This window comes from Meleagris gallopavo, chromosome Z (assembly GCF_905368555.1).
Source record: "Meleagris gallopavo chromosome Z, MGAL_WU_HG_1.1, whole genome shotgun sequence".
NCBI classification, from domain to species: Eukaryota; Metazoa; Chordata; class Aves; order Galliformes; family Phasianidae; genus Meleagris; species Meleagris gallopavo.
The window spans coordinates 42,273,996-42,292,194 of record NC_139435.1 but is presented as its reverse complement, the minus strand read 5'-3'; the positions used below and the strand labels follow the sequence as shown (position 1 = coordinate 42,292,194).

At 36.5% G+C, this 18,199-nt stretch overlaps 1 protein-coding gene across 2 annotated transcripts in view; it reads right to left on the bottom strand.

The window, feature by feature from the left end:
- The window catches only part of LRRC2 (leucine rich repeat containing 2), a 62,608-nt gene extending 45,437 nt beyond the window's left edge, over positions 1 to 17,171 (bottom strand). Inside the window, exons 1-2 of one of the 2 annotated variants that reach the window (XM_085213530.1) lie at positions 17,034 to 17,171; positions 7,367 to 7,512 (exon numbers count right to left, since the gene is read on the bottom strand). In XM_085213530.1, coding sequence (XP_085069656.1) covers positions 7,367 to 7,491 — 125 coding nt within the window. In that variant the 5' untranslated portion in view covers positions 7,492 to 7,512; positions 17,034 to 17,171. Of the gene's footprint in view, positions 1 to 1,031; positions 1,153 to 7,366; positions 7,513 to 17,033 lie in introns of those variants that run through there. The other variant, XM_085213531.1, reaches the window with a different exon arrangement.
- Between the last annotated feature and the right edge of the window lie 1,028 nt (positions 17,172 to 18,199).

The following is an 18,199-nucleotide window of genomic DNA, read 5'->3' as shown; positions in this document are numbered from 1 at the left end:
TGATAGGAAATACATTCTTAAAGAACAAGTTATGTGCATACAGAAACAGTGATCTGATAATATATGCAAAATCTGCAGTTAAAAAAGAAAGCATTTTAATATATTCCCTTTTTTCTGCCCTTTCCTGTTCAAGTATAACGATCCACTTCCATTTTTTTAACATTTTCTTCTAACATCACCTTAGGAAAGAAAAGGAACTAATTTCCGTTTAAACCTCATTGTAACTTAAGGCTCAGCTCCAGGACAAAATGTTACCCATATAACTGTGGGAACAAGTTCAATTTCATATAATTACGCAGTGCTAAAAGGTCATGCTTTATTTTAAGAGAGATTTATTTTAGCTTAATCAATTAAGAAACAGGCTGATTAACAGAAGTAAACCTTTTTTATACCAAAAGAAAACTCTGCAAAGCCCCTTGTGGCATAAATCTTTTCTCACGTATGGAATGCTAGATTCTTGTTATATGTAAGGTTCAATTATGCGATCTGCACCCTCTGGCAGAAATTTCAAGCTAAAGATTTGAAGAAAACTGACAAGTGCAGATGGGAACAAAAGATGAGGATAAAGTTCAGTTTAGGAATGTAATGAATGGCATGTCCTAGAAAGGGAAGCAGATGTAAGTGTGTAAAGTTTAAGCAGGAAGTAACTAAACCTATAAGCATATTCCTAGTGAAGCATGGGATTTTCTCTAAAATGTTAAACTGTTGAAACAATGCCATATGAGCCACAATATCTGGTTTTAAATTGTGTACAGGGAATCAGTTGCAAAAATAAATGCAAGAAATATCTTGAAAACATGGTAAAAATATGCAATTTTTGATACTCATAGAAAGACATAAGAAATAAGACATAAGGAATAGCAGAGTAAATTTTCAGGAATATGACACTGTACATTGAAAGTCATATTTAACTTATAATTTGATATAAAAATAAGCAAATAAGAACCATTTTGCTTGCTTAATTAAGGAAGGGTATTACTGAAAGGGTATTACTAGGCATTAAAGTGCCTAGTGCGAATTGCTGCACTTACTGAAAAATTAGGGGTTTCTGGAATGAGCAGAAGGTGGAGAGCACAGCAACAGTAGAATTCAGGTATCCACAGAACACTGACACAATGCAGACACTTTCTTTATTACACATGGCCTTATCAGAGCAGCTAGTGTGAGAGACCACAAGAGACATGACTTGGTTTCGAGCAAAGCAAATACAAATACATGGGTCATCAGGGAACTACAGAATGCCTCTGTAATAACAACCGCTAATATTCTTATGCAAAATCCTTATAAAGAAAAAATAAGAAAAAAGGTTGTTTACAGATATCTAAGAAGATAAACTACATATAATACCCAAATTAGTTAACAGTGTAGCTCACTGCAGAAAGACAGCAGAAACTCAGAGTAACTACATTCAAATGATAAGATAACTTTTTCCTGTTATTTCTGGAACCAAAGAAAAGCTAAAAGAGAAAATAGCATTTGTGTTTAAATAAAGAATGGGAAGGAAGTAGAACTCCAACAAATTAAATGCAAAACTACAAAAAGACAAATTAGGTCACAAAATGATGAACAAAAGTATAAAATAAATTGGAAAATAATTTCAAGCATATCAAAAGTAGAAAGTCTCTCAGTAAGATGGTGGGAGCAATAACATCAATATATGAAAGAAAAAGTTAAAACTTTAAGAATTCTGTGATTCTGTAAAAATAAGTTATTAAGAGAGAAGGTTGTTAAGAAATCTGCAGAACAGTTAAACTTACCCTTGGCTTCAATATTCTTAGAGAGATCAGTATGCTCTATATAAGTGAAAATCTGGACAACTTTTAAGGGGTCAGCAGAATAGGCTTGAGAATAAAAAATAAATAAAGTTTTCTAAAGCTAATATCCCAGCTTCTGTTAGTGCCTAATTGTGAACTGCTTTACATAGCACAGTGATTTGTAAGTGAGCAAGGAAGAAAAAGTGGCCAATCAAAAAATGAACCTACTAAAACATTTCCGCTCAGGAAATCTCAAGAGGGAAACTGAAGTTACCAGCATACTCAAGAAAGACTCCAACAGCATCTCAAAATCTTTTTCTAAGATACTTGATATAACAATAAAAAATGGGTTAAAGCAGAGACAGTTGCTTAGCCCATCCTTCAAGAAGCTGCATCATTTACCTCTAATTACAGAAGGACATATTCCCATGTATGCAATTGCACTAGGAAGCCCTACCAAAGAATATTCCTTTCAGCTGCAGCCTGGAAGAGAACAGCAGGATTTTCCTTATCAGGAGATATGAGAATTGAAACACCTCTTTTACATGCTCTGACATGACAGCCAATTCAATATTATAGTTGATCTTGCCTATTCAGAGATCACTAATAAAGTAGAAAGCAGGCAATGCAATATCAAGAGTTCAATACAAAAAGCTAATACATAACATTTTCATATATTATAAGAAAAGTAAATAAGCCCTAAATACCTACTCATTATTTTAACAAAAATTTTCTACTGATCTAATTAACTATAAAATCTCTCTATTACTTTGTAAGGTGGGTGGAATGTGAAGTGTGAAGAAAAAAATACTGACTTGAATCCCTCAGGAAGAGAACAACAAAAAAAAAAAAAAAGAAGAAGAAGGATCTGAACCATTAAACAGAAGAAACTGAAAAGAACCAAAACCCCAGCATTTTTCTTTTCTAAAATCTTCTAGATAATCCTAGCTTCATATACAACTGCTCTTTCTCACATCCTCCTCCAGTTCTTTACATGCAGCTCTTCAGTTCATCTGTGAAGTTTAACTCTGCAGTACTGCACTCTTCTTTCTATTAAATTCCTTCATACTGAACCAAAGAATTAAGCATTTTTGAACCAAGGACCTTAGGAATAGAAGTGTAGAAGGCTTAGATCTAAGATTTTACCCTCCCACAATGGATGCTATAGGAAAGGGTAAAAAGAGAACTGTGTTAAAGATGGAAGAATACATTGTCCTCTTACACTTTATTAGTAACACATACAGAACATAAAACTCAGGAGAAAATGATACAATGTTAGAAAAAAATAAAATGCACATAACAAAAAATACTCAATGCTCAAAAAATATCAAATTAGTTGGTGAAATGTTGACCTCAGATAGAAGATAGACAAAAATAAAATACGGTGAGGAATTCAGCATGAATATCACTCACTAATGTGGAAATCCTATGGTAAATTTCTCCATTATTCATATATCAAATTATGGCTACGTGCTTTCTTAAGCTTTTAAAGAATGCTCTCTTATGGTCACCAGGCTAAATACTACATACAAACACATTTTGAGCAGGTGAAAAGTCAATCAGTAACTGAGCAACAAACACGCACAATTTCATACGAATGAAGACATGATATATTTACATTTACAATCCCTGCTTGTATTCTTGTGGTATGCATTAACCAAATGAATCAACATGAGTCTTTTTGTTCTGGAGATGTAATTTTTGTCAAGCCAATATGTATATTAAACCAAAGATTATGCAGCAGTAATTTGCATGCTATATTTGAATTCAAATCAAATGGATCTATTCTATTTTGGTATCACAGAATCAGAGGGGTTGGAAAGCATTTCTGGGGACCATCCATTCCAACTTCTCTGCTAAAGCAGGTTCCCTGCATTTCCCTGCAGTAGATAGCACAGCAAAGCATTCAGGTAGGTCTTGAATGTCTCCAGAGGAGACCCTACACCTTCCCTAGACAGTCTGTTCTAGTGTTTTGTTACCCCCACAGTAAAGTTCTTCCTAATGTTCATTTGCAGCTTTCTGTGTTCCGGTACTTGACCATTGCCCCTTGTCTTGTCACTGCACAGCACAGAAATTTGATTCCCACACTTTAGATATTTATAAACATTGATAAGATCCGTCTCAGTTTTCTCTTCTCCAGCCTTGAAGGCTATTACACGAATCTTCAGATCTTCAGAAAAGAAATATATATATACACACACACACATATATGTATATGTGTGAGTGTGTACACACATGTATAAACACATTAAAAAAATCAGCTTTTAGGTGTGCTAATATTCTTCTAGAGAAATTATATTTCACATCTTGGCACTTTAAAGGCTACAGATATTCCAGGACCCATATATGACAAACAAGTGAGATAGTTACAGCTCTCCTGAAGTTTATGGCTTCTTATTACTATAAAAAATAGTAATAAACTATTTTTATCTTCCTCCAGATCTTAATTTAACCACTGTAGTCAGATTACAAAAAAAAAAAAAAAAAAAAAAGTCTGTTAAGCCTGTTTTTTGTGAATTTTAGTCAAGTAAAGTCTAGTGGATTTTAGGTGGGAGTATGCACATACAAAATATTTTTTCTGGGTTTAGGACCCAGACAAGATCCAGCTCATCTGGCTACTCCAGTATGTCAACATCAATCATGAAATTGTCTGATTAACTGTAACAAGGCTTATTACATGTCATTTATACTTGTCAGAAAAGACGTATTCATACCCTTATAAGACATTACTATGAGTTTCAAAGTTATCCTAGTAACTGAAGAATAATTCAGTTTTGTTTGAATGGTTCTTCCTTCTACAATTACTCACTGCTCAATGTCAGTATAGGAAGTCCTGAGTAAAAAACTAAGCATCTTAAGTGAAGAAATGAAGTTTCATTTAAATGGCACTCTTTCCTCTACACCAGTATGGAAGGAGTAGACATAACTACATGGCACCAGTTAAGTACTACTCAATGATAGTTAAGTCAGAACCACTAGCCATGTAGGAACATAAAATAATCCTATGGAATTTTTACAAGAGCAGCACAGTTAAACTGGAGCTCAGCCCAGACTAATATTACTGACAGATGAGTAACATTTTCCTCAGTTTCAAATGGACTAATTTAATTTCAATTCTTCTGCCACACTCTTCCACAGTTTGCTAGGGACTGTGGCTAAGCACAACTTTTATCTTTCAACTCACTTGCAAGCATTATATTAAATGTCAGTAAAAGAAAAATAACAAATAGTATCATGAAATCATAGAATCATTGGGGTTGGAAAAGACCACCAAGATCATCTAGTCCAACCATCAACCAAACACCACTGTACCACTGATCATGTTCTTCAGTGCAACATCTCCACAATTCATGAGCACGTTCAGGAAGAGTGACTCCATCTCCCTGGGCAGCATTTTCCAATGCCTCACCACCTTTCTGAGAGAAAATGTTTCCTAATATCCAACCTGAACCTTCTCTGACACAGCTTAAGGCCATTACCTCTCATCCTATCACAATTTGCTGGAAAATGAGGCCAACGTCCACCCCTCCACAATCTCTTTTCAGGTTGTTGTAGAGAGTGCTAAGGTTTTCCCTGAGCTGCTTGTTTTCTAGACTACAAAATCCCAGTCTCCTTAGCTGCTTCTAATAAGACTCATGTTCTAGACTCTTTACCAGCTTTATTACCCTTCTCTGGACAAACTCCAGGGCCTAAACAACTTCCTTGTCATGAGCGGCCCAAAGCTGAACACAGCACTCGAGGTACAGGCTCACTAGCGGCAAGTACAGAGAGAAAATCACCTCTCTAGTCATGCTGACTACACTATTACAAGCCAGAATGCCATTGGCTTTCTTGACCACCTGGGCACACTGCTGGCTCATGTTCAGCTGGCTGTCAACTAACACTCCCGGATTCTTTTCCACCATGCAACTTTTCAGCCACTATGCCCCAAACATGTAGCGATGCATGGAGTTCATGTGGAAGAACTGCTCCCAACTTGTTCTTCTAATTCACGCTTGGGACTACGCACTCCCAGCTTGATTTTTAGTCTTCCTTAGTAAAATTTCTGAATTGAGAATTCAGAAAGGAAATAAATAAAGATAAGTAAAACTTTAGCTCAGGTACAAATAAAACACTGAAGTTGGAATTGAGAAAGAGAGAAAAAAAAAGCCAGTGAAAAGGGAATAAGTGAAAGTTTTCTTTTGACTTTACATTCAAGGAGTGCATAGCTAAGAAAAGTTAAACAAGCTTGTCTAAATTAAGAGAAGAACTTAAGGGGAAATTCTGAAGAGAAGATGCACTGGAGGAAGAGCCTGAACAAACTGCTATCTTTACAACATGTTCAGGCACTGGACTGAGGAATCTGTGTCATTTCATATTGAAAATTTAGGTAGCTAATGTGGGCAAAGAACTCTGGCATTTCCATACTCAAATGTTTAATTCCTTGGCCTTCAATTTTTAAGTTACCTGCTTTTTTTTACAGAAGACAAACATGCTGCAGTCCTTCCAAAATATCTAATAAAGAGTAAATTTTCACTCTCTTTCCCTTTCCAAAAATGAAGAATAAAATGACAAGTAGAGAAGAATAATTATTGAGGAAAATTATTACATCACATCAAGTTACTCCAGTAGCATTCAGGATTTCAGGAAGCAATATGAGATTGTTTTCCATCATTAGAATCTAAGCAATGAAATAGAAAACAGTGCTTTAATACACGCTTCTTTCCCTAATATGGACTTTAATAAGCACATAGATAATCACAGAACTGACTTTTTTTCTGTAATAGCTCATGTTTTATATTCTACAAAGTGGGCATGTCTAAAGGGAGGCCACAAATAAAATTAAATTACTCTTCCACGACGAAGTACTGTTTATCTCCTTTTTCTGTACTCATTGATTTGTATGCACAGCCTGCTGGATGAAAAAAACTGAACATGAGTCAGCAGTGTGCTCTTGCAGCTCAAAAGGCCAATGGTATCCTGGGCTCCATCACAAGAGGAGTGGCTAGCAGGGACAGGGAGGTAGTTGATCCTCTCTACTCTGCCCTTGAGAGGCTCCATCTGGAGTACTGCATCCAGGTCTGGGGCCCCAGAACAGAAAAGATGAACCAACAGAGATGGCCCAGAGGGGGGCCACAAAGATGATCGTAGTGCTGGAGCACTTCCCTTGTGAGGACAGGCTGAAGGAGCTGGGCTTGTTCAGCCTGGAGAAGAGAAGGCTGCGAGGAGACCTTGTTGCAGACTTCCAGTATTTAAAAGGGGATTATTAAGAGGGGAATCAACTTATTGCTTGGATAGATAGTGATAGGACATGGGAGAATGGTTTTAAGCTCAAGGAAAGAAGGCTTAGATTGGATGTCAGGGGAAGTTTTTTGCAGAGGGAGTGGTGAGGTGCTGGAACAGGCTGCCCAGTGATGTTTTGGATGCTCCATCCCTGGAGGTGTTCAAGACCAGGTTGGATGGGGCCCTGGGTAACCTGGTCTAGTACCAGGTCTGGAGGTTGGTGGCCCTGTCTGTGACAGGGTAGTTGCAACTGGATGATCCTTGGGGTCCCTTCCGACCCAAGTCATTCTATGATTCTGTGATAACAATACTGAATTTAATTTAAAAGGAAATCAGGATAGTCGACTTACTTCTCTAATGAGCTTTTTTCTAATCTTTCTTTCTCTTTCTTCTGACGTTCTTTGTTCTTCTTGACTCGAGCCTCCCAGAGTCCTCTTATGAGAGAAAAGTCAAATATTATCACCTGATGCCCCATACTGCTGACATTAAGCTTCTCCTGCAAGAACAAGGCATCACAAACACTTAATGCAAGTATTAAGAAAAAAATAAGGAACAGAACCATCATGTTTCAATAAACCTACCTGGGAAAAGGAGAATCCAAAATAATAGTAATACAATGTGCTCTCTAGCTTATATATTTTTTCTAGAGTTTTGTGCCCAGAGTGATCAATATAAGGGATTTCTACACAAAATCAACTACAGACCAGAGCTAAATTTTGAATTTTCTGGAGTCTGTGCACTTTTCCTTTTCAAAAATAAAGACGCAGTTGTAAAGAACTACTAATCTGATGAAAATAGTTTGAAGACTTTGTGTTTTTTTGCAGTCTAGGCAGCAAGCATTATAAGAACTAATAAATTATTTATTAATCATAAATCGTGCACTTCAGCTTGAGTTCCCACCATGTTGATCTTTATGAACCCACATGAATTCTGTTCCACAGTAATTGTGTCCATAAATATATCCTTATCTGTGAAAGGTGTTAAAACACCTGCCCTAAGGCATACAGTGAAAGATTAACTATAGTTGAAATAAGTTAGTGTTTGTGAACACATGATACCAATTTACATGTACATGTAGAGTTTCCTTCCGGTAGTTCAGAGTATGAAAGTATTAGGTTCTGATAATGAGCAGTTAAGAACTGAACTGAACTAGAAGCTAGTTCATCAATCTTTCTCTGTTGAACTAAGAAGACAGAAAAACTTCTTGCAAGAAACCTTCCTTTTCCTGAAGTCAGTGATAAAGTACTCATTCCCTTTAATAAGCATCATGCTTGAGCTTGGCCAGATAAGAACCCTAATGTCTTTCAGCTCAAGGAAAAAAATCTATAGTATCTTTAATAAGAGAAAACCTTATAGTTAAACCTTATGAAACATAGTGTGACTAGCAATATAGTTTTCCTTCCTAATCTGTAGCAATGGTTCAGTGGCAAAAGGAAAAAAAAATACCCTCGATATCACTAACACAAGTATAGATATAAATTTTCATAAGTAAAGCAGCACTCCCTTAGTCTCTTGCTTGGAATCACTGGTGAGAGTGCAAGCCTCACAACACTTTTTTTTTTTTCATTAAATGCAGCTACATCATGTACCAATGACTTCTGTCAAGTTTAGTCCTTCAAAAAGTAATCCGCTAACTACCATGAACACATATTATAAAATAGAAGTTCGAAGGATTTTAAAAATAATTACTTCCACCAAGATAAAAGTACTTTGTTTAAGGTTAGGTTTTGCTAGATGCTACTTTTATTATACCACTCATTAGCTTAAAAAAATAATGGAAAGAATGAAACTCCACTGAAATATCTACTGATAATTGGGAAAGCAATGTGCCCTTTCTCTTACAGGATATTTTTAAGATTTCTGCTATTACGCTTTTCTCAGACCTTCTGAGATCTTTTCTTTTTTTTTTTCCAGACTCTAAGTCCTTTAGTTGGAGCTATTTATTATCTGTCTTTCTGTTATAATACTGAAGAAAAAGCAGAAAATATTCTCCCCTCTACATTGTTCCTCTTGTAATTTCATAACTGCCTCATTTTTCACACAACATATAAAGGAATAATATATTCTGAGCCAGAAAACACCCTCATGTCATGGAAGACACATAGTGTGTATTAAAATGAATTATGCAGGCATACACTAAGAAGAAAGATTCCTACCTGTCCACCTTATTTGTCATAATTGTAAGACTATTCCAAATGTTGGCACAGAGATACTCGTAAGAGATAGATATTTTTTTAAGACAAAGTCTTCTTTACCTTAGTATGGTTCTATGTCTACTATCTTTGCTGTTCATAGAGGTTGTTTATATTCACAAGCACTAATAATTACACAAAAAATAAGTTTATAGCTTATCTGATACTGGCTGCTGACAGTAGACAAGTTAAAAACCTGTTAATAATAGTGTAAAGAGAATGATGACCTTATTCTCAGTTGAATGGTTTATCTATAATCAGATGTACTTTTTAAAATTGCTTTCATCTGTTATTACCTAAAATAAAACACTCACTCCAACTGTCCAAACCACGAAACAGCGCAAGGACTTCCTCCTCACAGTCGCTGCAGTCACTCTGCAGGCTTAATTCATTTTAATAGAACAATTCATAGCTCAGTGTTTCGGTAGGGCTATTGCAGGAGCTGAATTGCTGAGAGACTTTGAAGTGGCAGCTGAGCACTCAAGCTCTGTAGGAACTAGATGGCCTTAATCAACACAAAGTCTGAATGAATTCTGTAAGTACTTTATTTTTTTGACTTGTTTCCCACCTTCCTGTCTGCCAGGTTAAGTCATCTGTTCTTTATTAAGACACTGATTTATTAGAGACTCAAGGTGGAAAAGTTCATATGATTTTCATCCACAAATTGGATTACATTGTGATGCATTGGGATTTCTCTTCAATTGTAAAACCAGGCACAAGAGGAATACAGCTAGGAAGTAAGAGGTGCCAGTCAAAACTCCTGAGGACTATTCTGTTCAAATTGAACACAGCCATAAATATGATGTGAAGACAGCATCTACTAAGGCATAATTAGGTGGTTGACAGTTTAATGCCATCTTCCCTGGGTAACAACTACATCTGTAATCTGGTGGAGATTATCAGTTCACCTTTCTTATCTAACATTCTACAAATGTTCTTTCAGTCTTACGAATTATTAGTGAAACACATCATGAAAGAAAGGCTCTTCGGCAATGTAATGTGTGAGAGATACAAAAGTAATGTCTCCTATTTTATTATGCTGGTCTATGACATCAGATGCAGATGCTAGTGGCATGGCAATAGAGGTTGTACCTTCCCACCAATAATCCTTTTCTCACCATGCAAGTGATGGCAGCAGAGAGGCAGCCTGACAAAATGTTGTCTTGCATGGAAGTGCATGTGAAGTAGAGGTGTGGAACTGAATTCCTCATGAAAAAAAAAAAAAAAAAAAAAAAAAAAAAAACCAAGCACCTATTGATGTTCAATTGATATTCACTGATGCTTGCTGATCATTCATAGAGACCAAACCGTGGATGTGAGAACAAGATAAACCATGTTCCAGACAGCCATGCACAGCTGTCACAGCATGAAATGAAGTGTCTCAATCTGCTCTTCCATGCAAATCAATGGATTACAACCAGGGAACTGTATACGGAGCTGAATCTTGGCTTCAGAGGAAATGATGGTAGCAACACTGAAATATTGCAAATTTTGTGCCAGGTGGGTGCCACAAATGCTCACACAAGAGGAGGAAGAATATGGAAGTCTGTCAGAATCTATTGAACCAATATGAGAATAAGACAATGCTGACTAAGCTGAAGCTCACACTTTCTGAGTCAGGACAGAGAAGAATACAAGGTTTCCCTTGCTGCGTGGTAACACAAGGCCCCTATCAGTATGAAGACCGTGGTGCACACTGCCAGTCTTGGCCCTACCATATGCAACATATATTCCGGATTTGGCACCTTCTGACTCTCACCTGTTCAGGCCAATAAAGTGAATAAACTGTGTGGGCAACACTTTCCTTGCAACAGTGCCATGACACCAGCTGTGAAACAGTGAGTCACCTCTGCTGCTGCAGATCATTATGAGCACAGCTTGCAGGCTCTTGTTCATTTCTGGTGAAAATGCATAGCTATTAGTGGTAGCTACATTGAAAAATAGTGTTTTGTAGCTAAGAAATTGCTGTATCAAATCGTGTTACTGTGTTCTTTATATCTGTTGTAGTTTCCAAGGAAATAAATAGGAGCCATTACATTTGGAGTGATCTAGGCTTCATAATGCAAGTACAGAACTTTCCAAGGAAGAAGACACTCAGTAACATAGAGAGAAGAAAAAGTTACCGTTTTCAAGAGAATCATTTGTGGGAAAAAAGTGTGTACCAGAAGATGGTACACGTTACATTTTAGGCAATATTTTTAAGCAAAGTATGTTTTAAGTAACTGAAGTTAAAAGAAAAAGAATTCTAATAATAAATATTTGGACTATTTTGCAAACTAATAGTAGAGTCCAGATAAACTTGAACTAGTAGCAGAGGACACAAGTATCCTTTTGCTTCTCTCATTCCCTTTCTTTGTATTTTTTATCAGAAAACAGGGAAAAGGAAAAAATAAACATTATCTTTGCTTAAATAAAAAATCCCTTTTAGTACTATGGCCATTGTAACAACTTCTGTTCTCACTATAAGTCTAGGTCATCTCTTATTTTCATCAATAACACACACAAAAGAATCCTTAACACCTTTCTGCATTCTAAACTAGGAATTTACAGTTCTACCCAGATTAGCTCCTCTCCTTCGCAGCTCTATCTGCTTGTTGTACTTTTGGCCTCATATCAACCCTGAAGCCCTTTTTTTTTTTTTTTTTTCTCCCCCTAGGCAATTTAATAATTCCCCAGATCTCTGGGCTAGCTGAAGTTGAGCAAAAGTGCTTCATCACACAACAACACTTTCAATCAGTATTTAGTTCTAATTTTCTGGTTACCATGTATTGTTTCTGAATGCACAGAACAAAACAAGTGACTTTACAGACATTTGTGAGATTTCCAATATTAGAAAGAAAACAGTACTGTGCCTTTAGTACTTTTAGTACTTGCAATCATTTTATTCATTCAATTATATATATAAATAGATCCATTGAAATCAAAGACAGTTTTCATGTGTATAAGGATACTGATGCTGAAGCAGTTGGAAGATAAGGTGGCAAAAAGAAACTAAGATCTTAGTGATTATGTTTTCACTTAAAAAATTGAATGTTAACATCAAATGCTATTGGTAGTAAAAATATCTGCTTAGATATCTGCATGGAATATTTTTATTTTATCTTCTATTTTATTTTATTTTGTAAATTCCCCTAAAGATATTCTGATAGTTCTCTAGCACCTGCCTCAGATTTTCTTCTTCCTGTTGTATGAGGACCCAGAAGCCGTACATTTAAATCTATTCATTAAGGTGTTTAAAAACCACAGATTGAAGAAGGTATCTGCCTTATAATATCTGTATTCTTTATTACTTATTATTTATTGTTATTTAGTAGATCTGGTATGCTACCTCTTTAAAAACCTTGTTCCCTATAGCTACTGATATCTCCAACCCCGTTTACTGCTCTACCACAGACCTGCTAGACATTTTCAAGCTATCTTTGAAAATAGCCAGTACTCTCTCTCATGTCTGCTCAGTTCAATCTGTCCTCACTTGGCCGTTGGCCCCCGTTACCAATGCAGATTTTGACTCTTTGTTTTGGTTTGTTTTTCTGTTTTGTTTCTTTTACTGGTTTTAGGAAGAAGCCGGAAAATGATCATTTGCACTACATCTGGAAGTGTTAAAAGCTTGTGCTTACAAAAGGCCACTCAAGCAACTGGGTTTTAAAATATTAAAGCAACTTCATCTCAATAAGCTGTTCATATACTACCAGATGCCACAGCATCACTGACTTTTGAGAATCAAACTGTTTAAGTACATGTATGCTAAAAGTAACACTGAAATCCTACAGAAGTTCGCAGAAGTGCACTTCAAAGCACAGGCTGCACTGGATTAACAACATACAACATTTCTGTAATAATTTTAGCACTGTACTGATGTATGGTCACACTAAGGAGCGTACTACACAAAATTAAGGACAAGATCTTCTTTCAAAAGTAGTGGAACACAGGGGAAAAAATGCTCTTAGATATGAAAACTGTACAGCTTTCCAGGACTGACAATACCAAGTCTCCTATGGCTCTTTGCTGTCTATCAAAGTTATCTCTGTCTTGAGTGGTTTAAAAACAGCTAGTCAGATGGCAAAATTATATTAGTTTTATTATATGACAGTTTAGCCTCCCCTGAACAGTTTTAATACCAGTGTTAATAATGGCCAACAAGTCTGCACTGTGCATTTGTAGAATAAGACCTATGTCTTCTCTTTAGTCTCAAAGTTGTACAACATAGTTTTGATATTACTAATCAGACAATATTAGTTAGTGTTAAAGCCCTCCAGTGTCTCAATGGGCCCTTACTGCTTTCAGAACGAATACCAGGCATACCTTCATTTGCTGAGTTACCAAAATGTTAACATTTTCATTCTTCAATTTGCTTAACAGTCTTGTTCACTTGAGATATTTCCTTTTAGATAATCACTATAGGAGACCTGCTGTAATCTTATTACTGCCTGGATTACACAGGTGAAAATATGGGTGAACATGTCTCCTAGTAATCCTGCAAATAATTTCTTAGGAAATAAGCTGACTCACATAGTGTTTGTTTCAGAATGATCAAGTCATTTATCCTATGAGACTTTAAGTAATTCAAGAGAACTTGACACTTGGATAGCATCTGAACATGTTTGTTTCTTTCTTTCTTTCTTTATGTACTTATTATGAAGGAAAGATTAAATTACAGAAATATGCTATGATTGAAAGAACAGTAGAAATTGTTCAATGGACATTCAAAGGACAACGTTCAAAATTTACAACAAACACAGCTCAGACATGGGTCAGTGTTACACTATGCCACTCTGGGAGATGGAAGGAACTGCAGAACAGGAAGCTGCTCTACCCTTCCTAGTCTTGCTGTTGGAAACAAGAAACAAGCCCTTGTTATATACCCTCAGGGCATTATTCTTCACATTGGATTTGCAGGTAAATTTGTAGCTAAACTCACCAAAATATGCAGATTTAATAGTCTGTTTTAGGGAAGACATTGAAATTTGTTTGTATACTTCAAATCACATATGCATCCATGTATAGGGAGCATATAGGCAGGGATCACAGCAGTCCCCAGTCTCCCTGGAGGCACTGGTCTGTAGAGATCCAGAAAATACTGTTACACCACAGAATAAGTAGAGGTGGAAAGGGACAAGCTACTTCAGGCTGGAGAAAGTCATCCTGACATTTGGACACAAGCCTAGATGTTTGGGGAGTTTGAAATGTTCCTTCTTGCTCCCTCAAGAGCACATTCTAAGCCAGCCGACTCCTAGATAAACACAGGCAGTGATACTTCCAAACTATTAGTAGAGCTTTCACTGAAGTTAATTTCAGAAATTATCATTTTTTCATATCAAAGGGTTTAATCCTAAGTGGTCTGATAAATCTATTTGAGTTTTCTACTTATATAAAATAAGCTTTTAAGAACAGAATCTTAATTAAGATATTAGCCTGTTTCTCAAAAAAAATAAAAATAAAAATAAAAATAAAAAAAATAAAAACAAAAACTTTTGCACCATATATACCACAGGTAATAGAGCAAAGATTTCATATCTTAGTGTATTTCTTATTCTTTAGGTAGGAATAACTGCAAACATCAAAAAATTAAAAAGATACGTGAATACATGAAATTCCTGAGCTTTGTTCCTGCACACTTTTATATATCTTTGTTCAGTTCTGCAGCACAATTACTGACCGTTTTCATTAATTTGTTCATATTCTAGATGTAAATTAATCTGTCTTACAAACTCTATCACTACATTCTTCACACCTTGATTTTCAGACAATTTTTCACAAGTTTATTCATTAATTAGGTCTTTAATTATGTATTAATTAGCAGCTGAAATACAATATTCCTTATACTTTCTCAATGCTTGTAGTACTAATATGTTTGCCATCAAGCATGATAGATGTTACATATGCGAGGGGATTTATTATAGATGTATTCCCCTTGCGCTTAAGTGAGTTGACTAATTATTCAAAGCAATTCTTCCGTTGACAGTGTAGATAACAAAACACTGGACAGTGGCACAAATCTATTCTTTATTTTTTCACGGAGCATTAATAAAGTATAATGCTCATAAGATTAAGGAGTGTCTGATGTATTTAAAATGGGGTTATATTTTAAGCCCTTTTTGTCAAAGGGATGCCAGCGAGCTCAAAAGTGTATTACATATTTTTAAGGTTGTTGAATCTACAAATTTAACTGTAGTCAACAGGTGGAAAGAACTGTTATAAGTAAACCTGGAAAGCCTAAGTCTGTCCAATAATTAGAGATTACCTACTTCATTAGTTACAAAGATTCACTGCAAATAAAGATACAGTGAACAAAATATGGAGGCTTTCATATATGAGTAGATCTTAATTAATCAGAAACCTGAGAGAAAAGTCTCAAGTTTCTCAGGTCTGTTCTATGTCATCAGATCTTTTAGCAACACCTAACTGACTTATTCATCATAAGCCTAGTGGACTGTGGCCAACCCAGGAAATGGGGCTGCTATTGTTACCTTTCATGTACAGTGTACTGGAACCAGTCCATGGAGTTATCTGTATGGATGATAATCTCATAAATTATATTTCAGATTGCCTTTTCTAATAGAAATAGAATTCTAAGAGAATAGCCACAGAATTGAGAATAACCAAAATTTTAATGATGTCCTTTTATTCTGTGTCCATTTTCCATGCAGTGATCTAACAAGAATCCTGTACTACCTTCTGCATTTTCCCTTGTTGTAGAAGCTAAGCGAAAACCCATGAGTGACCTATAGCATTGAGCTTTTTATTCATTTCTTATTTACACATATTGTGAGTAAAATGCTCATAGGCATTTCCTAAACAGTCAGTTTTTTTTATGTAAGATGACAAGCACAAACAATTTAGATAGGCAGGAGAAGATGTTTTAAACTACTTCAGCAGCCAAGTTATTCCAGCTTAAGTGGCTCAAACTCCACCTCACAGCCATGAAGTAGCACTGTATTCTCTCACTCTCCTCACTGACCAGAGCTACATCTTTAGACTTTCCCAACAAACTTTCCAAAGCATTTGGATAGGAGGTACAGGTGACAAAGACAGATGGGCATCCTTCTTGTAACAGTTCTTCACCCTCACTCTTGTGAAGAGCAATGTGGATGAAACTCCAGTAGGATCTACCTCTTTGGTTAATACATCTTGTCTATCACTGACCTTCTCAAGTTAACTGCTCACTAAGTTAACAGCTACTAAGAAGAAAACTAGTCAGTACTTTAACACCTTTACATGTCAGTGACAGACAGCACTAAATACTCAGTAGCAACTGTTGTCATAATGACAACATTTGACTTTAAACAATAGGTTTTGCTTACGCAAGATTTAGCAAATGAGATTTTCTATACCATGCTAGATTAGTTGTAAGTGGCCTTCAGAAACAGAACCTCTATAGTTTTTCCTAAGTTCCACTCTAAATTTTGGCAAACAACAAAGATAAATGACCAGCCTCTCTAATCATTTTTTTATTGAAAATCATTCTCACACCAGCATATGTCCTTGAGATGTAATAGCAAAGGTTCATTACAACTGAGTCATGAAGTGAGCAAGTAGCTGTAAGTCTTGAAAACCTCTCTAAATTATAAAGTTTGGATTTGTCACAGATGTAAATCTTCTTAGAGGAACGACATATAGTATGAGTCTTACAATCTTTAAAGGCACCCAGCAAATACATCACTTTGGATTAATGCTTTCAGCTATTTATCCCATATATACTGGCATTTAAAAATCCACAATACAGTAACAGCAGTAAAGACCTGATAAAGACATTTCAGTTTCACTACTTCCTACCTTGACCCCACACACCTGAAGAAACACAATAACCAGCAAAATTGTCACTTACCTGCTACTAAAGAACACTAATGTCCAGAAGTCCTGGGTGTACTCTGTGGTTATTTAATCTGGGACACTGAGGTTGTTTATAGCAGCAGCATAGCTCATGGCCAGCCAAACCTATTTGAACCCCACAGCGTGACTAGCACTCCAGATGTACTAATATGCTATATTTGTAAAGTGATAACATGATCTGAGGTCTTACAGCAGAGACATGAAGAGGATAAAATATCTACACTGCATGACTCAACACAGGATAAGAAACAGCAGTGTAAAGAGAGTAGCATCTCATTTGCACCTAGGAAAGTGTGACAGAGCTAATGTTATTCATGCGTATGTGTTTTCCTTGGGAAAGGACAAAACAATAAAAGTACTCTCTATTCCTCTTAGACACTCTCTCTTCTTCTCCATGTCCACACAAGTGTGATAGACTGAATAGACAGACTGCATCACAGTGCAGTTGTGCTGAGTGATTGATTTATAGCAAATACTGCTTTTACTTGCTCATTTTTTTATGCCTAATGCTCAGTATGGGTGTTTGTATTCCTATGAGTGTTGCCTCTGAAAGAAGTATCACTTTGGTACATAATGTCTGTCAGGATGCTCTGAGAATTAGCAATTCCCTTAGCGTTCCTCAGGAGTTACTGTCACTGGGGCTCCCCATAGGAGTGGCTTGGCATGACCTGTCAGCCGGGCTAGTCCCATCTCATCAACCAGAAGCGGGACAGCAGAGGGCTGCACCAGGATGAGAATGGGACTGAGACTGGGCCTGGACATGGGCCTGTAAGTGGGCTTGGCTCAGCAGGGCCATTGGTTGGGCTGGGCAAAGCTGTAGGAAGCTGGGAACCAGTGTGGCCTCACTGGGTCAGGCAGGAGGTGATGACCCTGATGCCAGAAGTGAGTCCTGGGTGGAGGGCATAAAGGATGATGAAATGGCGTGCTGATCTTTGAGCATGTGAGAGAGGCCTCAAGGGAACAGGCAGGGATGAGAATCATGACTGCTATGACATGATTCAGGACTCTGGTAATTCAGCTTAAATGATTGAAATGTTCAGACCCTTATTTCCTTAATGAAATAAGACTGTCCATACCTAATTATAAAATCTTAGTCAAAAAATAACTGGTTTGTACCTACAAACTGATATTTTCAAATTATTTCTGTTTATTATTCATCAC